Below are 25762 nucleotides of genomic sequence, written 5' to 3'. Positions count from 1 at the left end.
TTCTTGACACATTAGTCATCTGGTTTGAAAAGTTTTCCCAAATGGAGATTAGTTAGTTATAAATGGGGTTTTAAATCTCTTATAAGATGATTTTATTAGGTGTCATTTACTCACACAAAAGGATGAACAGTTTTGGAAGCCCTTTTGACTAGTAATGCTCCATCTTCCCTGCAAGATGAAAATTTTCAATTGAAAAGTCATAAAGGAATTCAACATGATAACAAAACAAGAGTGGTAGTAGAGGATCAGGAATTGAATTAGTATAAAATCTTTGAGACAAATGTAACTAGATGTTTAGATGTTTTATTCTCTAATTTAAAAGAATTGATTATTGCTTGAACCATGTTGGAAATCTTAAAACAACTTTAGAATGATAAATAGTTGATGATTACTTCGTTTTTGTTCTCATGTTAGAATACGGAGAGTATTGAATAAAGTTACTATAAGTATTATTGTCTTTAAATAAAAAGAAAATAAAAAAATAAATGTTATAAATAAATCAAATAAAGAACAATATACAAAAGATCGAACTCATAGGAATATAATATTGTTCAAAATATGTGTTAAACATATTTCCCTTAAAACAGTTACAACATTGAAGTTTATTGTAGAGGACTGTGTCTCATAGGTATAACAAATCTAGTAGCGATTTTGCACTAAAATTACTACACAACGAACTTGATCAACGTACCTGAACTATCACCGGATTTCAACAGAAAAATGTTGAGTGAAAAACTCGAAGAACACTCACAAAGATAATGAAAAAATTCTTGAAATTTTAGAGTGAAAAATGATAAGATAACGTGTTATAGAAATTAAGGTGAAAGGATATATATAGCTCTAAAACTATTCATCAATTTTTTAATCCAATCGTCACTAATTAATATCCAACTATTGACATTTCTTGCATCTTCAACAATTGATAACACCAATAAACTCATAAATATTATTTTCAGACCATTAACAATATTGAATGTATTTAATATGTTAATGACCTTATTTAATGAATTAATGTTAATTAAATAGTTAACAAATTCACTTTTATTTGAATTAAAAATCACTTTAATTCAAATTTGAATTTGGTCTGAATTTCATTTGAATTAAATTTTACTATTAATTTACATTTTAATTTGATGTTAATTTTATTTAAATTAAATTTCACTTTATTTCACATATGAATTTGGCGTGAATTTTATTTGAATTAAATTTGTTCAAATTCTTATTTTATTTAATTATTGGAATTTATATATATAATAATATTTAATTTCAAAGTGTCTGAATTGTCGGGTCGAGAGCTATGATTAATTTGAATATATATATATGAGTAAATGGATACTTGGGTCGGATTGTGGGTTGATCCACCCATAAACTTAAAACGATTAAAAATAAAATTAAAATTAAAAATGGTATACGTATGATTCGAATTTGCAACCTAACAAAAACAAGTACAAATATTTAACCATCTAAGTTAAGACTTTATATTTTAAATTCAACACTAAATTTGATGAACGTGAGACATTTTAACAATCTTTTTAACTAACTAATTTATATATATATATAATAATGCTTAATTTCAAAGTGTCTGAATTGTCATGTCGAAAGTTGTGGTTAATTTGGATATATATGTGAGAGTAAATGGATATTTGAATCGGATTGTGGGTTCCCAGAAACTTAAAACGGTTTAAAAAAATTGTACATGTATGTTTTGAACTTGCAACCTAACAAAACAAGTATAATCATTTAACTAAGTGTGATTGATATGTGTTTTGTCGAGAGATTATATACCGATAATATTTAAAAGTGATTAAAAAAATATGAATCAAATATTTGATTGACGAAAGTGTGATGTCACAATATTAAATGTCAATTGAGATTGGTGGTGTGTTTTCTTAGAAACAAAAAACATGTTAAAGTGTGATTGAGATGTGGTTTGTTGAGAGATAAGATGTCGGTAACAAATGGTCGTGAGATCATGAGATTAGAGGTCGATTGAGATTGATGGTTGGTTTACTGAAAGATAAGATGTTTGTGAAACTGTAATTGAAATTGAAATTGGTGATTGATTTTTCAAGGAATATATACATATATGAATGAGTGAAAAATAGATTTTAGCTAATTATTAAAGAAATTAACATATTTTTTTATTTTTTTATTTTAATTACAAATCTAAATAAATAAAATTAATAATTCAAATTTATTTAAAATAATAATAAAAAATCAACATTAATAATATAATAATAATTCATATTTATATATATATATATATATATATATATATATATATATATATATATATATATATATATATATATATATATATAATAAACCTTAGTAAAAAATTAATAAATTTTAAAAATAAAAATTTAATTTAAATATATTAAAATAATAAATATTTATTAAATATTTAAAAAATACAAATTATATATATATATATATAATATAAATATAAATTAACAATTTTAAGTGCTACAGTAGTTGAAGTGTTATTGCTACATAATATTGTTACATTCACAAAATTAGAGGTCTATTGGGATAGATGGTTAAAATATGCGATAAAATCGATGATTGGGTAAATGACATTCACGATATGAAAGGAGATTGTTTGTTGTTTGTTGATTTAACTGAAGTAAAAATTGTAAGGTCACATTATTAGATGTTAATTGAGGTGGATAAAAATATGTAATGAGATAGTTGTGTAGTCGAAGTGAGTATATACCATATATGTCACGATGAAAGGTAACATACCAAAGTGAATGTTTAATGTCACAGTATGAGATGTTCGATTATGGTGGATAAATATAAAATGAGATGGGGTGGTCAGCCAAAGTGAGGATAAGTAAGTCAAGTTGTTTATTGTAAAATATATAAAAGTAAAAGCTTAAGGTCACAATATGAGATGTCTGATATAAAAGTGAAAGTTTAAGGTCACGGTATAAGATGTCTGATTGATACATATGAAATGAAATGTGGGCTAGTCAGTCGAAGTGAGGATAAGTAAGTTGGGTTGTTTATTGTAATATATGTGAGTAGATGAACTATTTGACCGAAATGAAAGTAAAGTCTCGAGATGAGAGATGTCGACTATGATTGATGGATAAATGTGGAATGAGATAATTTTTGATTAGTCGAAGTGAAACTAAGGTAAAGAGATAGAGGTCAATTGAGAAAAAAAATGATATTGGTAGTTAAAATATGCGAGAAGATTAGTTGTTTGACTAAAGTGAAAGTTAAAGTAACGAGATGAGAAGTCTGATTTGATTTGGTAGATAAATGTGGAATAAGATGATTAGTTAGTCGAAATGTTTTAAGGTCACGAGGTGAGAGATCAATTGAGCATTGATGGGTTAAAGTGATGGTAAACAATATATTGGTAATGTTTGAAAATTTTTTATTTGACCAAAGTGTAAGGGTAAGGTCACGAGATGAAAGGTTTATTGGGAAAAATATGTGATGAGATATGTGATAAGATGAATTGTTTTACCGAAGTGAATAAAATGTGGAATGAGAATGTTCTATTTTTTATTTTAATATATTATTCGTGATTTATTAAGAATTTTAAACATTTAATATATTTTTTAAAATTAATATATTTTTTTATTAAATTTATTTTGTTTTGGCGAACATTTGAAAGTGTGAGGTCACGAGATGGAGGTCAGGTGGTGAGTGGTTTGTTGAATATGAGGTCGGAATTAGTGGTTAGTATGACGAGCATTTGAAAGTATGAGGTCACGAGATGTAGGTCAGGTGATGGGTGGTTTGTCGAGTGTGAGCTCACAAAATGGAGGTCGGATGGTGGGTAGTTTGTCGAGTGTGAGGTTGGAATTAGTGATTGGTTTGGCGAGCATTTGAAAGTGTGAGGTCACGAGATGAAGGTCGAGTGGTGGTTAGTGGTTAGTTTGACGTTGGATAAGAGGTCTGTGATCAATTGGGATTGGTTATTGATTTGTTGAAGTAAGAGTAAAAGAGATATTGACTAAAATTGGTGAGTAGTTTGTCGAGTGATAGAGGCATATGAAAAAGTGTTAGTTACAAGATTAGGGTCAGTGGGTGGTTTGTCGAGCATTTGAAAGTGTGAGGTCACGAGATGAATGTCAAGTGGTGGTTAGTGGTTGGTTTGACGTTGGATAAGAGGTCTGTGATCAATTGAGATTGGTTATTGATTTGTTGAAGTGAGAGTAAAAGAGAGGTTAACTAAGATTGATGGGTGGTTGGTCGAGTGATAGAGGCATATGAAAAAGTGTGAGTCATATTATTAGGGTCAGTGGTTTTACGAGATATAAGAGGTGTGTCATCAATTGAGGTCGACTAAGATTGATGGGTATTTTGCCGAAAGGATAAAAATGCAAAGTGTGAGTCCATCTTATTGAGGGGTTACCAGGTGCCGAAAAAATAAAATATATGTTAATATTAAGTTTAAGATTTAATTTAATTTTATTTAAAATATTTATAAATAAATAATACTTTATATATACTCTTATTCATGCAAATACACTTTATCTAATATATGTTAAGTGTGAATTGAAATGTTCTGTTATTTAATAAAACATAAATCAGATGATTTTTTTGGGATTGAATGAGTATCGGTTTGAATAAAAAGTTTAAATAGAACGATTCAGTTTATTCTTGTAAAAAGAATATTAATTATGTTTTTTACAAAAATATCTGTTTGTGTGTAGTTTTTGATAGGTTACAATATTGGTCCGATTATATTGATTTTAATCGTTTAAAGAACTAATAAAATATAAAACAATAAACTAGAGAAAAAAAAATAAATGATTAGGTAAACATTTGTGTAAATTTGGTTATAAATCACTGAAGTTTTAAATAAAACACTAATTTAATTCATAAACAAATAACCAAGCATAGAAAAAATAAATATGTTTTTTTTGAAATTTTGTACTTAAAAAACAATTAATAATAATAACTTTAGCTCATAGAGCTCATGAATTGAATTGTCAGCATATACTATTTTTTGAGTTTTTGGAGCTTTAATAAATTTAGAATGTATCCCGTGCATTTGCATGAATAATAATATAAAAAACCGTGAAAAAAATTATTACGATAAAATTTTTATGGGCGGGTCAACCCACAATTCGACCCAAGTATCCATTTACTTTCACATATATCCAAATTAACCACAGCTCTCGACCCGGCAATTCAGACACTTTAAAAATTAAGCATCATTATATATATATATATATATATTATATATATATATAGATTAGTTAGTTAAAAAGTTGAACTTATATTGTTAAAATGTCACGCGTTTATCAAATTTTGGGTTGAATTTAAATTAAAAAATGTTATTAGCCTAGTTGGTTAAAAGGTTGTACTTGTTTTTGTTAGGTTACAAGTTCGAACCATATCTATAGCATTTTTAATTTTATTTTTAACTGTTTTAAATTTATGGGCGGGTCAACCCACAATTCGATCCAAGTATCCATTTACTCTCACATATATCCAAATTAATCACAACTCTCGACCCGGCAATCCGGACACTTTAAAAATTATGCAGCATTATATATATATATAGATATCCACGTTGAAGAGACCAGAATATAGATTTTTAATACTTAAAAGACTAAAATATTATTTTCAAATTAGACAACAGACGTCCCGTTAGAGTCGTAAAAAAATTTACTTATTTAAAACATAAAACATCAATCCAAAAAAAATGCTATTTTTAAATAAATTAAACTTCTTTTCAAAATTTTAAATTATATCGAGACATTGGTTTAAAATCAATTTTTGACTAAAGGGTTGTCATTTGATTTTTCTTGCAAAATTAAAAAAAAATTGGTTATTAAAATAATAACTCAAAAAATAGATTCATTGAAGATTCCATACTTGATTATAGGTGAGAAAGTGCATCAGGCCATATACTTTTAATATTTTAAGTCATTTATAGAAATATTTTATATTTATTTTAATCCGTTTAAAATATTTAACTTATGCTTAATATTAAAATTTAATCGAAATAATTATTTATATTATTTTTTTTTAGAATAATAATAATTATTTATATTAAATAAACTAATGTCTTAAATATTAAAAAATGAAAAAATAAAAATTTATTATATTCATAAATTGATTTTATAAATATAATAAATTAACACACAAATTTTTTTGTAAGACTTTTATAGTTAATTAGAAATCAAAGGTTAAATATGTAACTTTGTTAAAAATATATTATTATTTTTATTTACTTTTTATTTTATTAAAATGTTTCAAGGCACTTTAATGCATAAATTACAAAAATAAATAAATTTAGAAATAAAATCACTTAAAGCCTGATGGGCCGAATTTGAGATATTGGATCGGACACGGCCAATTCGCAAACTTTATCTTACAAAATTTACCAAACTTAAATATATGTATAAAATTAAAATTTATAAATGAAATTAAAACAAAATAAAAACATGGGCCTTAAATATTTTCTAAAAATTGGTTAAAACTTTTTAAACACCTAACTAATCCAACAATCTCACATACTAAAATTGAAAAATTTGGACAAAAGGCCGAAAAATCTAAAATTGGTAAATAATTTGGATCTTTCTATTTATTTATTTGTTTCTTTAACGTAAAAAAAAATACTTCAAAATTAATATATATTATTTTGCCTATTATTTGTAATAATAAATCAACATTAATATATATATATATATATTTATTTAGCCTATTTATTTGCTTTCTTATTATATATATATATATATATATAAATAGTTTTAAAAATATAATATTAATATTAATAAATATCTTAATTATTATTATTTTCAAAATACTACTTAATTAAATAATAAATATTCATAATGAATTTATTTCATTAACCCATTATTCAATCTAACTAGCATTTAGCCCGTGCATTTGCACGAGTAATAATATAAAAAACCGTGAAAAAAATTACGGATAACATTTTTAATTTTTTTTTTAACCGTTTTAAATTTATGGGTGGGTCAACACATAATCCGACCCAAGTATCCATTTACTCAACATTATTATATATTAGTTAGTTAAAAAGTTGAACTTATATTAATATTAAAACGTCCCGCATTTATCAAATTTGGTGTTTGAATTTAATATATAAAGTCTTTGTACCCTAGTTGGTTAAAGAGTTGTACTTGTTTTGTTAGGTTGCAAGTTCGAAACATACCTCTAGCATTTTTAATTTTATTTTTAACCGTTTTAAATTTAAAAACGGGTAAACCCACAATCCGACCCAAGTATCCAAATTAACCACAGCTCCCGACCCGGCAATCCGGACACTTTAAAAATTAAGCATCATTATATATATATAGATTAGTTAGTTAAAAAGTTGAACTTATATTAATGTTAAAACGTCCCGCGTTTATCAAATTTGGTGTTGAATTTAAAATATAAAGTCTTTGTAGCTTAGTTGGTTAAAGAGTTGTACTTGTTTTGTTAGGTTGCAAGTTCGAAACATACCTTTAGCATTTTTAATTTTATTTTTAACCGTTTTAAATTTAAAAACGGGTAAACCCACAATCCGACCCAAGTATCCAAATTAACCACAGCTCTCGACCCGGCAATCCGGACACTTTAAAAATTAAGCATCATTATATATATATAGATTAGTTAGTTAAAAAGTTGAACTTATATTAATGTTAAAACGTCCCGCGTTTATCAAATTTGGTGTTGAATTTAAAATATAAAGTCTTTGTAGCCTAGTTGGTTAAAGAGTTGTACTTGTTTTGTTAGGTTGCAAGTTCGAAACATACCTCTAGCATTTTTAATTTTATTTTTAACCGTTTTAAATTTAAAAACGGGTAAACCCACAATCCGACCCAAGTATCCAAATTAACCACAGCTCTCGACCCGGCAATCCGGACACTTTAAAAATTAAGCATCATTATATATATATATAGATTATGCATTTTTGATATTTTGATTTTATTATTTAAAATAGATAAGTATACAGTTTTATTATTTTGGTATATAATATTATTTTAAAAATAATTATATATTTTTTTAATATTGTACAATGAGCCGTGTATAATTGAAAAAAGTGTTTTTATAGGTTTAATTTAAAATATAAATTTGAAGAGAGAAAAATAGGTGTCTTTAACATTTTAACTATGGTCAATATATTATTAAAACATTAAACTGATTAGTTAAAAGTAAAACTTGCCTAATAAAATTGTCAGAAATAACTAATGAAAACAAAAAAATTAAAGAAAATTAATGGCCTCAAATATTTTTATAAGATTGTGGTCCCAAACAGAAACATTTATTATTGCATTATAAAATAAAGAGAAGAAAAGAGACTTGCAGAGTGTAGACATATTATTATGTTCTGCTATTTCTTTTCAATTAAATAATCGAACAAGGATGATCACTCTCAAGTTCAATTTCTTATAATTGTTTTTTAATTTATGATTGCAATTTATTACTTTAATTCACTCGTTGGCTTGATTTAGTTAGTCACAAATGAAATTTGATAATTCAAATCATATATCTAATAAAAATTTGAAATTTGAAATTTGATCAATAGAATATCAATTCAAAAGAAGTAAATAGAAATAATAATTTAAACACAAATTTTCTTTGCATAAATTTAAACAAGTCTAATAAAAATTGGACCAATTCTTTCTCATCCATGACACATAATATTTATTTCACCATTATACAATTTAATTTACTATATATATATATATATATATATATATATATATATATATATATTAATTTGAAATATATATTTTTGATTGATTAATTATTCTTCCTTGAGTTTGTACTGTCCATCTAATGTTAGTGACAATCTGTTATCAATTAAAAAAAAATTGTTTTTATTTTTCTAGTTAAGAGTTATTGAAATTATTTTTTTATTACTAAATTATTTTATATATATTCATAATTTGTAGGTATTTTCATTACTTTGAATATATATATATATATAATATAAGATAATATAAGATAAGTTATTTATTGACATAAATTTTTTACTTATTAATTCTGGCACAAAATTAATAAACATTTTAGACCACTTATTAGTTTGTTTTTGTTGGCTCTCATCCATTATTCATCCTTATGTTTTTAAAGTCGTCCTAAAACTCTTTTTTTAATCGTTGTATATTATTTAGTGGAGGATTGATAAACTCAATTAAAGATTCAATGAAAGCAAGTCCACGAATTCGACGTGGCCTGCTAGGTGTCCCCACGTCTCAAAAGCGCTCATTTTGGGTTTCGAAACCACTCATTTCGAAAAGGAAAAAAAAATCGGAAAAAAAAAATTGTTCCCGAAATGGCCGTTTCGAGATTTAAAATTACCGTTTCTGGACCCGAAATTACATTTTTTGAACATTTGAAAAATTTATCTATCCTACCAACGTTGATTCGTGGACTTACTTTTATTAAATATTTCGTTGAGTATATCATTTTTCTATTTAGTGGTATTTATATAAACAAAATTATATCTAATTTTTTTATAAGAATAAACTCATAAAAAAATGATTTTAGGCTTTAATCATATAAAAATTTAAAGTGATTTTAATTAATTATGATTGGACGTTAACTTTTTACAAAAAGTTTTCATTTGTAAAAGAAAGTCAATTATGAAGTAAATCTCTGCATAATTGTTGTAATCGTTTTTTTTTCTAAATTGCTGTAATCTAAAGCAAACCAATTATGACATTTATCTTTCTTACTAAAAATGTGACTTGTTTGTTTAGAGAAGTTAATTTGTAATCAGCAATATTTTTAAAACATTAAATAAATTTTAAAACTATATTAAAGATAGAGAGAGAGAGAGTAAAAGAGTTTTTGCAGTGACTAACATCCTCAACAAAAGCTATAAAATTATTTTATTTAATTATAATTAAATAAATTAAAACAATTGTAAAACATATAATTATATTTTTTATTAAAATATATATGTATTATATAATAAAAAAATATATATATATAATTAATATTCCTATAGATAGATTTTTTATAAATATGTAGCAAATAAATAACATTTTTTTAATAATATTAAACTCCATTTATATAAAATATAAGCCGAATTTATTTATATTTATTTATAATTTAAAATATAAAGAAATATATAAATTTGACATAACCTAAGTTTGTATTTTAAATTTAAAAAGTTTGAACTAAGATTGTATTTTAAATTTAAAAAGTTTGAATGTTATCAATAAATAACTTATATGATATCCTAATACATTCATATTCTTAAAGTATAATATTAACATATATTAAACCTTATTAGTTATGAAACAAATTTATCTAATTAATATATACATAATAATTTTTCTACACTTCACATTCTCACAACAGAAAAATAAATAAAATTATTGTTAAATAATCTAAAGTAAAATTTAAAATATATATTTATATTTCATAAAAAGGTTAAATATTTTTTATATAATTTATTATTATTATAAAATAAAACTAGTATTTATTTTGTTGATAAAACTTTATGAATATTATAAATATATAGCATATAAATAAAAACTTTATATAAATAAAAATTTTTGATATGGGCATGAAAAAATATTTCATCAAAGATTTCGTTTTTTGATATATAAAACGTGATTTACGGTGAAATTTTTACGAATGATATGTGCATGAACAAAAGTTGTATTATAGTTAGTCGTATATGTAACGAATAGATTGAATTGACAACTCATCTACTTTTGTATTGTCGATGAGTAACTAGTATTTGAAACATTTTATGGAGTATTATTATGATTCATTGAGTGATATCTGAGTTTTTGTATAGTTGTTGGGAAGTTTATATTGATGCAGTTTATATGACATGCCTACTACATATTTGAGTTAATATCAACATTATTTTGTGTGTATTATCTGATTTGAGAGAAATCGTTGAACTTTCAATGATCATAGTCGCCCGATACGTATCATTCACAATTCTATTATTACGATACTTTCTGAGATTCGTTCTGGAAAGTTAGTAGAGCTCATCATAAAGTTAATCGTTACTCTAGAGGACTTAGAAGCTCGATAACCTATTGAGTTAACGTTTTTTTATTATTCATATTTTCATGTTATGCTTTGTCATCGTGTTTAAACATTTTTTTTATCATTTTAATATACATTGATTTTATTTAATAAATTTTGAACTTGAATCACACCAAATATAAATTTATTTAATAATATATAATATCGTGTAATTAATTTTTTGAAAAAATTATATTGTTATTAATATATTATAATTATAAAAAGTTTGAAATAGATACACAATTTTTTTTTTTAACTTGCAATGAATGAGAATAACATGTTAGTATTTTTATTTGTATAGCAATTCTCTATAATATATTTGGTGTTTAATAAAAAATAATCTAGGTTTTTGATTTTATATTGTCAAATCTAAAAAGAGTATAATATTAACATAATATTTTTCTAATCATCATTAATAATAAATCAAATGAACTCATTATTTCAAATATGGGTTATTAGTCACATGTTAGTTTTTTAGGAAATAAAATGACAGTCATGATGCTCTATTATAAATTATTAATATTGATTTTCAATAAAATTTAAAATAAATAAATCAAATAAACCTGATTTTATAAATATGATTAATATCTTAATCAACCAAGTTTAGAATTTGAGTTAATCACTCAATTTTTGTGTGGCGACTTTAATCTTGGGACCCACCAAATGAAATTAATGTTACCTACTCCCTGATATTGAAATTAGGTGAACCTCCATCCTGTAAAGTATTATGCACTTAATTATCTTGCTCCATTAAATTATTGTGATGTATTTTTCATTGAACTGGTATGTTCTTTTAGTAAAGTTCACCAAAAGATTTGGTAGATCTTAGGTTAAATTTGAGAAAATGAGTACTCACTATTTTTGGGGGTAAAATTAGGAAATTATAGGTCTTGTGTTGAACCAAGTTAGTAATCATTTGTTCAACATTGTTTGAATTTGGTTATGAATAAACCCTCCAATAGAGCTTGATGCTTGATCTTATATTATTTGAAAAATATAATTATGAATTCAATAACTTATTTAATGAGAGGTAAATAATTTAAAATGATTTGTTTTTTACTTTTTAAAACTAAGAAGTTTAAAATTAGTTGAATTAAATTACTATAACATTTTGTAATATTTCAGATTTATATTTACAGAACTCATTTATTTTATTTTGCTAAGACTGATTTTTTTTATGTTGTTCTTTGGCGAGCATGTTAATTTATGCATTGATAATTTTTTTTAATTGAACTAATAAATAATTTTAAATTAAAGTTTTTTTTGAATAATCAAATAACTCAATATCAAATAAGCAAAATAAAAACCATATATTTTGAAGATAAATAATTTGAGCAACTAAGTTATAACGAAATAAGTCCACGAATTCGACTGGAGAATATTTTTATTTTTTTAGTATTTTTTTTTATTTTTTAAAAAAATTGTCATGTTTGAATTTTTTTTATCAAGAACATTAGCAGGTGAGAATTTTTTTTTTCGAAAAAATGGTTGTCTTGAAATTTTTATTGACATTTTTATCCTGAATATACTAGGAGAGAATTTTTTTCTTGAAAAATAGTTATGTTTCGAATATTTTGTCCCGAACATGACTATGAGATGACTATGAGAGAAACAAAATTTATTAAAATTTTTCTCAAAAAAATGACAATGTTCGGAAAATTTTGGTACGAACCATTTTTATTTATTTATTATATTTTTAGTATGATTTTTTTATTTTATTTATATCTCTTAAATATACTATGAATAAATAAAATAATTAAATCTTGTTTAAAAAATAAAATATTGATGTAATATCTTTTATTTAAATAACTCATTTTTAATAACATATAAAACTATTATTTAAAATTAATTTGCTACTTATACAAATAACACGAAATTCAATAAAGAACTTATGAGAAAATGATATTTAATTAATAAATCCATACACAATTTGAATTTATATTTCAAATTTTAACTTATTTGGAAAGAAACTTCAAAACTACTTTACGGATTTTGAAAACCGTAAACTTTGTTTACAGTTTTACATATTTTATGTGAGTTTTTTATCCTTTTGTATAGAAATCGGTAAATTATATTTAAATATTAAATGAAAAGAATAAAATAAAAGTTCAAAAAGTTTTTTTTTTTCTCTAAGGATCCAAAAGTCAAAAATATAAAAATGTAGGGACCCACTTTGGAAATTTTCTTCTGATAACCTACGTCCAAACAGACAGTTGAATCGTCACTTGGAGAGAGATAGAGAGAGAAATGAGTGCGGTTTTTGCCGAAAACAGACTGTATTGTGTCGCTTCGACTAGCGGTTTTGATTAGTCAAAGTCTATTATATGTGCCTTCTTTCGATTCACATCTTCGCGATATTGCCTAAAGGTTTCTGTGAATCATGCCGTCTCGCCATCAGGCGCCGTCGCCATCTCCATCGCCGTCGCACCACCATCTTTTAGCTCCAATTGTCGGTGGGATCGCCGGAGCGTTCTCCTTACTTCTCATCCTATCCCTCTGCTTCCGCAGACTCAATCGAAGAAGAACCGTCCCTTCTGATTCCAAACCGCCGCATCGCTTCTCTTACTCGTACCTCCGTCGCGCCACCTCAAACTTCTCGATCGCCAATCGCCTTGGTCGCGGTGGATTCGGATCCGTCTATCGCGGAACTATTGGAAAACCTTCTCAGGAAATCGCTGTCAAGCTTATGGACGCCGGTTCTCTCCAAGGCGAACGTGAATTTCAGAACGAGCTCTTCATAGCAGGTAAATTTGATTCGAATTTCATTGCGTCTGTCATCGGCTTCTCATCCAACAGGAAACGGAGACGTATGCTTCTGGTTTACGAGTTCATGAGCAACGGGAGTTTGCAGGATTGCTTGTTCCGTCGCAAGTCCGCTGAGTTGAAGGAGTGGAAGAATCGATTCTCCATCGCGTTTGATATAGCTAAAGGACTCGAATATCTCCACCACAATTGTCAGCCACCTGTGATTCACGGTGATATCAAGCCGAGTAATATACTCTTGGGTGAAAAATTCAACGCTAAGATTGGCGATTTTGGCTTGGCTAGGTTGAAAGCAGAGGATCAGTGCGTGATATCAATAATCGGCGGAATTGAAGGGAAGGAGTTGGAAAATAAGGGTGGGGGTGGATGTGGAGCAGACGACAGTGAGTCTATAATGGAAGAGACAGAGAGTTTAGCAACAACCATATGCTTTGACGAATCGAATTTTGGCCCTAACAAGTCTCCAGATAACGTTCTGGACTTTGTAGTTCCAAAGACTTCACCACCGTCTCCGGAGATTGTTATTCCGGGCGAGATGTCACCTGAGTTCGTCATTGGATGGGACAAGTCTCCTGACTCTGGCGTAGTAGTAGTAGCAGCAGCAGATGCATCTCCATCTCCATCTGAGGTTCCAGAGAAGGTTAGTTTATCAGAATGCAACTTTGACAGGGCTAGTGTGGAAGAGAACGAAAATATTAAGATAGACAGAAGGCCAAAGAAGAGCCCATCAAGAAAGGATTGGTGGTGGAAGCAAGATAGCGATGAACCGGAGGTTGTGAAAGATTATGTAATGGAATGGATTGGAAATGAGATCAAGAAGGAGAGGCCAAAGAGTGAATGGATAGGGGCTTCCACTAGTTCTGCCCCAATTGGAAAACCAGAGAGGAAAAGAGGAAGGAGGAAATTAGATTGGTGGGTGACAATGGATGACGACAAGAACGTGAATAAAGAGAACAAGAACATGAATAATAAAGAGAAGAGAAGACCGCCTAGGGAGTGGTGGAAGGAGGAATACTGTGATGAACTTGAAAAAAAGATGAAGAAGAAGAAAAAGAAGAAGCAGGGACTAGAACCATCAACAAGTTATGAAGATTATTGGCCTAGAGATGAGACGGGTAGAAAGAAGAGGAGTAGGAGTAGGCGGAGTAATAGCCGAGGGAGTGTAGATTGGTGGATAGACGGTCTAAGTGGCGACCTATGGAGAAATCGCGGGCATAGTAACGATTCATTAAGTGGAGAAATACCAAAAAGTGGCGGAGTTAGTAGCACACCAAGTATGAGAGGAACGGTTTGCTATGTGGCTCCTGAATATGGTGGTGGTGACGGAAATCTCTCAGAGAAGTGCGATGTATATAGTTTTGGTGTTCTTATGCTTGTTTTGATTTCTGGTAGAAGACCATTACAAGTGACTGGTTCACCAATATCAGAATTTCAACGTGCTAATCTCTTATCATGGGCACGTCATCTTGCCCGGGCAGGAAAGCTTCTTGATTTAGTGGATCAGTCAGTTCAGTCAATCGATAGAGAACAAGCATTACTGTGTCTAACGGTTGCCCTTGGCTGTATTCAGAAATTACCTGCTTCACGACCTTGTATGAAAGAAGTTGTTGGAATGCTTTCAGGGGAACTAGAATCTCCTCGCCTACCAATTGAGTTCTCACCTTCCCCGCACTCCCGATTCTCCTACAAACCACATAAGAAGGTTGCTGCCGCAGCTGCTGCTACTGCAGCACGATGATGTTGGTTTGTTCAATGTAAGTGACTATAAATTTTTACAAATTTGGTAAATCTGTTTGCGCAGTTCATCATTGTTGATATTCCTACTTAGTGACAGTGTAAACACAAGAAGAATTATATTATAGAAATAAAGTTGACATTGATTTGATTCAACACTTGATATCGTTAGCTTTAATCCAATTTGTATGAAACCAACAATGCAGTGTGAAGTTGAATATATATTTTGATGCAATCTTTAAATGTAATATGTCATCATCTTTATTCCTTTGAATAATTGATAGTTGACCTAACCGAGCTTTCTCCCTCTTTTGTGTGAATGCTGGGGCCAATGAGATCTGGCTTGTGCTTTTTAAAAACTTAATTGGGACCCATCTCATCCGTCCAAGTTATCTTTCTTTTTCCCAATTTAAATAAATGTGATCCAGCTAAGTAAGTTATGGGGAAATGGAGCATTCTCCTCATGGCCTCAAAAGGACAGGCAAACCGTAATGAATATGTTAATTGGATATTATAATCATCTGCCTTCGAAGAAAGAGTTATGCTTTTAGGCTAAATTCTCTCGGTTGTTGTAATTACAATCACTTTCTTTTGAGCTCTTTTTATTAAAAAAATATATATTTTTTTAGAATTATACACATTATAGATTATTTAAATAACTCGGTACAAAACAAGGCAAAAAAAAGTTTTTATGGAAAACAAACCTTAGCTCCCACTTCTTTTTTCTAACTGAATTAATCAACCAACTTAGTATGGGATATTTATTTTGAATTCGACAAGAGAAAATAGATGAGTTAGTATTAGAGGGTTATTGCTGATTGGGGGTTATTGCTGATTGGGTAGAGTTTCAGATAAATATAAATTTCACCATATGCTAGTTATATTTAATCAAGATTATAAGTCTAATTTTATACCCGGGATTTGATGTATTAGGTTGGTTAATTATTTGAATATATAATAATATTTATATTTCACATTTTGTGAAGTAATTTTTAAAATAAGGAGTGATAGGAGAGGCCAAGAAAGAACGAGAGAACGATGTTTCATCACTTCATTAACTGAAAAAAAAGAGGAAAAAAAATGTGTAAGAGATATAAATTTTATTATATTTTTAGCAATCGAATTAAATCACATATTCTCTTTTCCAAGTTTCCCTTCAAATTATTTCTCTTTTAAAATACATCATTATACCAAATCTAAGTAAAATAAATCAATAAAATAATAGATTGAAATAGTTTTCCTTGCGTAAAAGATTTTGAAAAGATTGGATTGTTTTGTTTTTTTTAGAAAACGATGTAATATCATTAAATAAAAAGACCCTAAAATAGTAAAAGATTACAAAAGTTAATGATTCAGGCAGAAGAAGTCTTTAAAAAAAATAAATAAACCAACTACATGAAAACCGAAAAAAACAACCACAATGAGAACAAAAGTGAAGGACACAAACAACGAAATTTAAAATTTTAAAATAAAAAATAAGAGTGACTTTCTTCTATGCAATGCTCCATCTTTGACAAATCAATCAATTTTTTTCACAAGTAAAAATTTACCTCCACAATAGAAAGAGTTAATTTTTATTTCAAAGAAAGTTCACAAAAATAGTAGATTGGATTCATTTCACTTATACTTATTTGAATAGACCCTTTATCTAAGTATAGCAATTTTTTTTTATCCTATATCTAGTCTATAATCGGGATACTAGATGTTTTGAGTTTGCATAATATTATATTCTAATAGAATTATTATTGTGCCATTTTTCTATAAAAATTATTTAAAATTAGGTAAGAGTACTTTATTATTTTCATAGATAAATTTATTGATTAAATAGTTAAAATAAAATATACAAACTACCAATAAAAATTAAATTAAATGGTTTTTATTTTTTGAATGTAAAAGTTAACCTATGACATATAAGAACGACTTACCCCACTTAAGTTATTTATGTTTAGAATCTTGTTTAAAGATATATATAAAATTATGATATATCTCATATTTTGCATTTATTTTTCTAAATTATTCACATTTTTGTGTAAAACTAATAATATTTATTTAAAATGTCAATATATTGAGAGAACAACAAGACACTACTCACACCAACAATGCCTAATCATTTAGATAAGGTGGCATCATTACCAAAAGATTAAAATTTAAAAATGGCCCAAAAAGTATAATCATCAAATCAGCCCTCATAATCTAACTAAATAAGGAGAATCTTGTCTGGTGAGGGCCACTGAAATCTAGCCAAATAGATTTCTTCTCTAAATATAATGAGGAAACTAGGGAACACATTATTAGGCTCTAACTATTATACTTAAAAGTTAGGCACTCTATTTATTACTTGTATTAATTATGCTACCTTTACTTAATTACACCAAAGCAGTGAGCTGGGTAGAACATGATCCCATTTAATTTAGGGACTAAAATATAATCTTTGATCAAGATCCACTGACCCATATACTTCACAACCCACTTAATAATCTCATCTTTGCTTGTATCTTTATCCATTTCAAAAAAATAATATAAATAAAATAAGAGTTTTTTTTCCTAGGGTGGCTAACACAACATCACGCTGCATCATGATCCCCACTTCAATTAAGGTAGTAAGTCGTTAGCCTTTTCGTTCAAGACTTTTTCGTTCAAGACTCTTACCACTGTAGTTACATTGGACGGGTAATATGAGATTTTAGACCGTAGTTTGTCAATGAATATATATGAAAATTTTGACGCGATGGCATATCTGGCATATTATTGCATGATGACATTCATCACAAATAACCGACCCTTGAGCGTATTTGCAAATTAATGAAATTGTTACATCCTTTCCAAAAAAATGCATATTGACATTGTTGTGCCTTAGGCATTCCTAGAAGAACTTTTGAAACAAATAGCCATGACTTGTGCCTTAAAATTGGCATTCCTCACCTGTGTAAGTATCTCTCTTTGCCCATGTAACAGAGCAGCACTATTACAACAAATGGATGAAAAAACAGGGAAAATATTTAATATCACCAAGAGGCAACATAAGATGCCAAGTAGATTAAATTTTTCAGTTGTGAGAAGAAAATATACGGGATTATGCAAGACACAAGACTTCCAAAAGGAGAGAGTTGCAAGTGTCTATATTTCTGAATCTGAACATTTACTATATCTTCATCAGCGATAGATTGAGCAGCTTGGGCAATTAAATTCATCCTTTTGATCCCACTATCAACTTTGCCACATGAGTTTGGCCTGTAGTTAATATAATTTTCCTGCCAACCATAGAGGACATAATTTGACACACCAGACTAAATACTTTCTTCCAATAAACACAAAACAACTTTCATATTTAAGTGAGTCATTCGTCCAAAGATAAATTGACAAATAAAGATTGCTTTTCATCAAGAGTGAGGCATTCATCCAAAACACAAATACAGGAGCAAAATAGTATGGAAGAAGTTGAAAGGTAATGTTGATCTATTAAAAGTATATGAACATTTTGGCCCCAATTGAGAAAGTTCATGTATAAATTTGCCTTTTTTTCATAGAGAAGAGCAAACCTGTACAATATATAAGAGGGAGTAGATCAGGGTTACTCATGCTTAAGTCTATTCGTTCGTCCATTCGCAATATTTCCCCGTTATAATCAAACAGCCTGAACATGTAAAAGAGTAAATATGAAAATTCAATAACAATATAATTTTGTGGATTGTGAAGACTGAAGAAACTAAGATGAAAGAAAATAAGTTTCCACTGCCACAGATTATTGGCAACTCAAACAAGTTTGGTGAATAGAAAAAACTTAATAATATGCAAGTAATACAGTAACAACCATACTCATATTTTAGCTAGTATAATTTTGGAAATGCTAATATAGGATATTTGGCATACTCAGCATTCTTGGTGTATAACATAACCAACTCTTTTTGGCCACCTGTAACGCCAATTGAACTCCTAGGGTTCACTATGGTTTCTTTTTTGAAGTGATCACATTTTATGAAGATGTATCCAACTAAGTAAGGTGTACCTTGGCCTTGACCAACGTGATACAATTCATTCATGAAATATGAATGTTACACAATTATAGCCTACAAACACAAACCTGTCTCAATCATTGAGCTCAAATGTAAAATAATAATGTAGATCCCAACTTTTTTCTCATCATGTCATGGCTGCTTGTTCCTGTATGCTATACTATAAGAAAGGGCAACCGACAATGCCAAGATAAACTGCTGGCTACTGTTAAGGAGATAAATAGGGTAGGCTGAGGTGAAGAATAGTAATAAGGGAATGGAAAAGTTGTAAAAATGTGAAGGTCTGTGGGTGAAGCATATAAATAGAGCTGTGAGAACTTATGTTCCCCATCCCACCCACAATGCTTTGTTCTCTCAGTCTCTCTACCCAAAATTATACTTGGTACATAACAATGGTATCAGAGCAACTCATCCCCATGTTCTCCCACTCTCTAACCATAAATTATTCTAGGGAAACTATAGCTATCAACTAGTTGACAATGCTAAGTAGCTTACAATTCTCAACTATACTTGTAGATATCTAAAAGACAATAGCTCATTATGCTAAACCCAACATGAGAATAATGACAAACATCAACAATAAAATCGGTATTGAATAGCTCATAAGCAATAGAAAGCATGCGAAGTACCAAAACCAATACACGAGGGAAAATAGAAATCAGAATTATGACTTGAAAACCCGTACTTATCAACAGAAGTGAAGGGTGAAATGCCTTCATCCTTTGCACTGCTAAGAAGCCGTTGAATGTCATCATATTTAATAGTTGACATGGAGAGGCTCATATACTGAAGCATGTTTAATGCCATTCTAAAGTCCCCACTGACTCTGTCAGCGAGCTCTTCAAGTGTTATCTTAAATAACAAAAGCACATCTTAATGCTTCACTATTTTAAAATAAATGTGCTTTTATAGAAAGACATCCGAATAAAAGCCTTGCTAGCCAGTTATCTACAGTTTATAAGATTCAGGTCATGTTCAGAAAGAAGGTTTTGTTTTTCAAGTTCTAGAAACCAGCTTTCACTATTTCTGCTTAGCTTTCTCAATTATGGCATAGGGCTTGTTTCTTAGAAAACAAATTATTATACCAGGAGAGGATAAAAGAACACTCATGATAGAAATCATACCTCATTGGCTTGGAATCCTTGAGCCTTGGCAATTTGCATCTACCTCTTTGCCATCTATCATATTTCAAATTGAGTATCAATTATTTTATCTTCCAAAATGTGCAAGCAGAAACAAATCTTATTGTTCATTTGTAGTTACATTGATAAAAACTTCTATCAACTTTAATGACAAAATGTAGAAATTTTGTTCACCAGAAAATGGAAAACAACTATATACACTCAACTACCAATGACTCCTAATGATATCAAAACATCACAAATAGTGACCTGATCCACTCTATTTTACTAGTAAAACAAGCTAAAACATATCTACGAAAAGCCAGTGCTCTAAGCAGGACACTATTTTGTGGTTCTTTTAACTCCAAGATAGGCCCCTAAGAATTGAAATCATCAAAATACTCAGTTTGAAACTCTATGTGATCCCAACACAAGTCTGTACATGAACTTTCACCTTTTTACAACAAAAGATAGAAATAATTCAGGATGCAGTCACCCTCAATGTACTACTGTTTACATACATCATCAGCATTACACATGATTGGGATTTTGGATATTTTAATGTTTGCAATAAGAACAGCTACTCTTCCCCTATCTCCATCAGACATGACATCAACTTCATCCATAATGAGCAAAGACTTATGTTTTGATCTGAGATATTAGAGAACACATCACTATAGAATACATACAAACCTTTGTATCCTTTAATATTACATCAACGATCTGGAAACCAAGTAATTAGAAAACTACCTTTGAAGATGTCGTCTTCCCAATTCCATGTGGACCACTAAGTAGAACAACTTTCTTTGCACCTGAATCACTCTGTTTTTCCCCCTTCCCTTTAGTGTCAGTTTTGAAAAATTGTGCATTCCAGTTTGACAGCCAGTCATGAAGTTGCTTCACCTGGATGTATCACAAATATCAAAACCCTTATTCTGCAAATGACACATAATTACACCAAAAATGATCTCGGATAGTACATACAATGGACTGATTCCCCACAATGTCGTTAAGGAAATTTTGGTGTATATTTCTCTGTCCATGGAAATGTAGTACCATTAGTCTTCCGATCTTTCCTCAATACAGGAGAAGTACCTGAACCTTTGGAAGCCACACTTTTGACAGGGGATTATCCATCTTGTTCTTCTACAAGAAATAGCAAATTCTCAAATTTGCCTACTATGAAAAGATCAAATAGAACATAGTTTGTATAATGGATGAAAAGAAAAAGAAAGAAATCCAATAGAATGATATCATTGAAACATTAACAAAAATCGAAGTTCTGAAGGAATAACCAATTGCATCATTGCATGGACATATAATGCATGTAATTGGGGTAAAGGGATCATAAAAATGACTGGCCATACTCTTCAGTTCTTTTAAGCATTGACTATTTTTGATAGGAGATGCAACAACCTTCTCCATGGGTTTCTTTTGTACTTTCTTTACAGGTGTTTTTCCTTTATTTGATGCACGAATCTTATCAAACAATTGATCCTCAGTTAAAAATGGTGTGCTACATATCCACAGAAAGTGTCAGCTGGTTAGAGAAGAAGAAGAAGAAGGAAAAACTAAATCGGTGAGATAACAAACCCCAGGTCTTTAGCCTTGATTGATCAATATTGAGGGATAATAGCTCCCTTTTTCTTGAACATAAGAACTTGACAACCATTATATGGGACTTCATATTGAGAAAGTATTAGAAAATATACCTGTCAAGTGTTCCGCTAATTACAAATGTCAGCCCAGCTAAACAAATAGGAGCACCTTCAAGGACTTCCTGATAGAGATTAGAGACGGGTATTGCCATTAGCACCATTAAACTCACAAGACCTTCCCCTGCCTTTTGATTGATTCTTTTGAATGTCATATTCATAACTTTCATCAATAATTTCAGATTTTTCACAACTCCTGTACCAGAAACACTCTTCAACTTCTTAGGAGGTGGGTTCAATTCAGTCTCTTCCTTTGGGCTTTCCGTTTTCTCATCAACTAATAAGTTATAACACAGCAAGTACAATTAAATAATGAATCAGATAGATAGGTATTAGAACTCACCATTTTCGTGTATCTATAATGCAACTTCACTTCACAAGTATCAAACTGACATTCGGCACTTCCTGATGTCTCCGGCCAAGGAAGATATCAAACTGGCTTCTCTCAGACAATTAGTAAATATCGTGACTAATATTCATAAACGCAGAATTGTAATTAAATTAAAAAAGGTGATTGAAGTTTAAAGAAGTTTTAATTTGATATTTAATTTATTTTAAATATTTAATTTGTTCTTTAACTTTTTAATTAAAAGTGAATTTTTATATATCTTATTTATATGTTTTATTTTTTTTATCTAATATATTTTTATTAATATGTTTTACATGTCATAAATTTAAAATAATAATAAAAATTAAAAATTAACAAAATATAATAATTATATTTCTTAAAATTACTTAAAAATAAAAGTTACATTTTTTACAATAATTATTTGTATAAATTATTAATTTTATTTAATGAATGTGAATTTAAAAAAAATAATAATTTAATTTGTAAATTTAATAAATATATAGATAGTTATTGAAAAAATTAAAAAGTTAATATAAAAATAAATATTTTTATAATATTCTTTTGAGTTTTAAAATATTTTTTTTGTTTTTATAAAAATTTATCCTAGGTAAACTAATCATTTTAACCACATTACTTAATTATAATAAAATTAACTTACATATGTATACTACTTTGATTAAAATTAAAAATAAATAAATGTAACTTTTTTAGATTTTTTATATTTTTAACTTTTAATTTATTTTATAATATTATATTTACATATAGTAAAAAATGTGTTAATTAAATTGAAAATGTGTTAAACGAATCAAAACGTGTTCAGTAAGAGAAAATTACGTAATGTAATTGTTGCTCGAAGATATTTTTTTTTTGTGAGATCGACTCCAACTCTGTACTGTCATCTTCTACTTCATATTCTTTCTCATTTTCCATAACACTGCTAATGATTTGTTCATCATTCAAAAATTTTGCAGCGGCTTCATTTTCACCAGGATAATGAATTCGTGTCTTGATGTCGTGCCTTGATTTGAATCTCTCGAGCCAACCTTGAGAAAAACTTATTTTTGGGTTATCTGTGGGGAACGTATTTTCAATAACACTTTTGCTTTCTCAATTATTAGTTCGTCAAACATATTTATACGATCTTGATATTGAATGAACCACTCATAAAGAACTGCTTCTAACTCTGAAATTTTGCACCTTTGTGTCTTTTTGTATCACCTCTTTCCATATTAACCGATAGATAATCTGTTGACTTCTTAATGATGTTTGATATTGTTGCCTGACATACTTGTAGATTGAATTTTTTCAGCCACCCATTGTTATAGTTGCTTTTGAGTGCAATATGGATTATCTCTAGCATGCTCACATAATGTCTTCCGCATCTCATCTGTCATGATTGATTTTTTAACACTTTTGAGATAAGACGTCATGATATTACTGTATACAACACTGGTAGATATTTTTATATTTTTTGATTTCTACTTATACAATATTATAAACGGTATACATTACATACATACATGTACATGAATGTGTTTATTTAATTATTATTTATATTCTAAACTTAGTTTAAATTTATGAATGTATTAGGTTTAGTAATATTCAAGAATGTATTTAATTAATTTAAATTCATGTATCTATAATTTATTTAAATTCATGCCTCTATAATTTAATTAAATTCAGTAATTTATTTAATTTACTAAAATTCATGAATATCTCAATAAATTAATAAATTATTAATTTATCGATTAATTAATAATTTTTCTCAGTCCCAAGATATTATAATTAAAAATAAATAAATGCAACTTTTTTAGATTTTAGATTTTATATTTTTAATTTTTAATTTATTTTAAGACAAATTACGGCCCTCTAATTACTTTTAGCCCTCAAATTAAATTTTAAAATAAATCTCCCTTTTACTTTTTAGAAAGATCACTAATGGCCGCCAACTTTTTAGTTAAACATACTGCTTAAACTTAAAATATTATTTTTTATATATTATCTATAATTAAACTTAAAATATTATTTTTTATATATTATCTATAATCTTATTTTTTATATTTATATATATAATTATTAAATCGCTTATATATAATATTATATATATATATATATTATTATTATTTTTTATATTTAAATAATTATTAAATCTTTTATAATATATATATATATATATTATCTTTAATCATTAATTTATATATAATATTTATATAATATATATTTTAAAAAATAATTTTAAGGTTAAAAGTAATTGAGTAATTGGAAGGTTACTATTACTTTTAACTCTCAAATTATTTTTTAAAATATATATTATATAAATATATATATATATATATATATAATTAATGATTAAAGATAATAAATATAAATTATTTTTAAACTTTGTTTTATAGATATTGAAATATATATATATATATATATATATATATATATATATAAGAGATTTAATAATTATATAAACATAAAAATTAAGCAAATTGTTTTTCCCACCCTTCTCATATTCTCTCATCCGCCTCATTCCTTAATTAACTAAAAAATTACTTATTTATCCTTTTCATTTTTATATATTTATCTTTATTATCTTATTTATTTAACTTATTTAATTTTATTTAATTATTAAGTTTTTTATTATTAAATATAATTAATTAATTAATTAATTAATTTTTAATATTTTTTTCTATTTTATTTATTTAATTAAAAATACAAAATATTATTATTTTTATATTATAATTGTTTAAAATATATAAAATATTAAAGTGTGTCTTGATTTAATAAAATATAAATATTTAATATTTTATTATATTAATTATATATATATTAAAATACTTATAAAAACAATAGTTGAATGATTCAATTATTTTAATAAAATTATCTATTAAATAATAATTAATAATTAGTCTAATCATTATTATTTTAATTAATAATATTATATTTTATTAAATTAGTATATTTCAATATTTAATATATTTTAAATAATTATAATGTAAAAAAATAATATTTTATGTTTTTAATTATATAAATAAAGTTTAAAAAACATTAAAAATTAATTAATTAATTATATTTAATAAAAAAAACTTAATAATTAAATAA

General features: G+C 27.4%; 2 protein-coding genes across 7 annotated transcripts; one reads left to right on the top strand and one right to left on the bottom strand.

Moving 5' to 3' along the window:
- The first annotated feature begins 13195 nt into the window (after positions 1 to 13195).
- Positions 13196 to 15630, top strand: LOC124926045 (receptor-like serine/threonine-protein kinase At4g25390). The gene has a single exon (XM_047466204.1). It carries the CDS (start codon positions 13358 to 13360, stop codon positions 15476 to 15478), a length of 2121 nt encoding a protein of 706 aa, XP_047322160.1. The 5' UTR covers positions 13196 to 13357; the 3' UTR covers positions 15479 to 15630.
- Positions 15631 to 18172: 2542 nt separating this feature from the next.
- Positions 18173 to 22763, bottom strand: LOC124927849. Of its 6 annotated transcripts, none has more exons than XM_047468335.1 (7): positions 22667 to 22763; positions 22321 to 22581; positions 21593 to 21754; positions 21359 to 21511; positions 20612 to 20665; positions 19014 to 19108; positions 18173 to 18725 (listed from the first exon to the last, which is right to left on the bottom strand). In XM_047468335.1, the coding sequence occupies exons 4-7, from the start codon at positions 21496 to 21498 to the stop codon at positions 18712 to 18714; spliced, it is 303 nt and encodes a 100-aa protein (XP_047324291.1). In that variant the 5' UTR covers positions 21499 to 21511; positions 21593 to 21754; positions 22321 to 22581; positions 22667 to 22763; the 3' UTR covers positions 18173 to 18711. The 6 variants fall into 6 exon arrangements, 5 of the variants coding, with proteins under 5 accessions (XP_047324291.1, XP_047324289.1, XP_047324292.1 ...); XM_047468333.1 differs by having other exon boundaries at positions 22321 to 22600; positions 22667 to 22750; XM_047468336.1 differs by having other exon boundaries at positions 22321 to 22388; positions 22667 to 22741.
- Positions 22764 to 25762: the final 2999 nt, after the last annotated feature.

This window comes from Impatiens glandulifera, chromosome 2, assembly GCF_907164915.1.
Source record: "Impatiens glandulifera chromosome 2, dImpGla2.1, whole genome shotgun sequence".
NCBI lineage: Eukaryota > Viridiplantae > Streptophyta > Magnoliopsida > Ericales > Balsaminaceae > Impatiens > Impatiens glandulifera.
The sequence above is the reverse complement of the archived record's forward strand: the minus strand, read 5'-3'. Positions and strand labels throughout refer to the sequence as shown.

What these genes read in the sequence shown, in the direction of transcription:
- LOC124926045 (XM_047466204.1), top strand. Translation starts at nt 13,358, where the DNA reads ATGCCGTCTCGCCATCAGGCGCCGTCGCCATCTCCATCGCCGTCGCAC.
- LOC124927849 (XM_047468335.1), bottom strand. Translation starts at nt 21,498, where the DNA reads ATGACTGGCTGTCAAACTGGAATGCACAATTTTTCAAAACTGACACTA. An exon ending in GGAAGACGACATCTTCAAAG is followed by an intron (nt 20,666 to 21,358) that starts GTAGTTTTCTAA and finishes GAAATATGATAG; the next exon opens with ATGGCAAAGAGGTAGATGCA. An exon ending in AAGGATTCCAAGCCAATGAG is followed by an intron (nt 19,109 to 20,611) that starts GTATGATTTCTA and finishes TTACATGTTCAG; the next exon opens with GCTGTTTGATTATAACGGGG.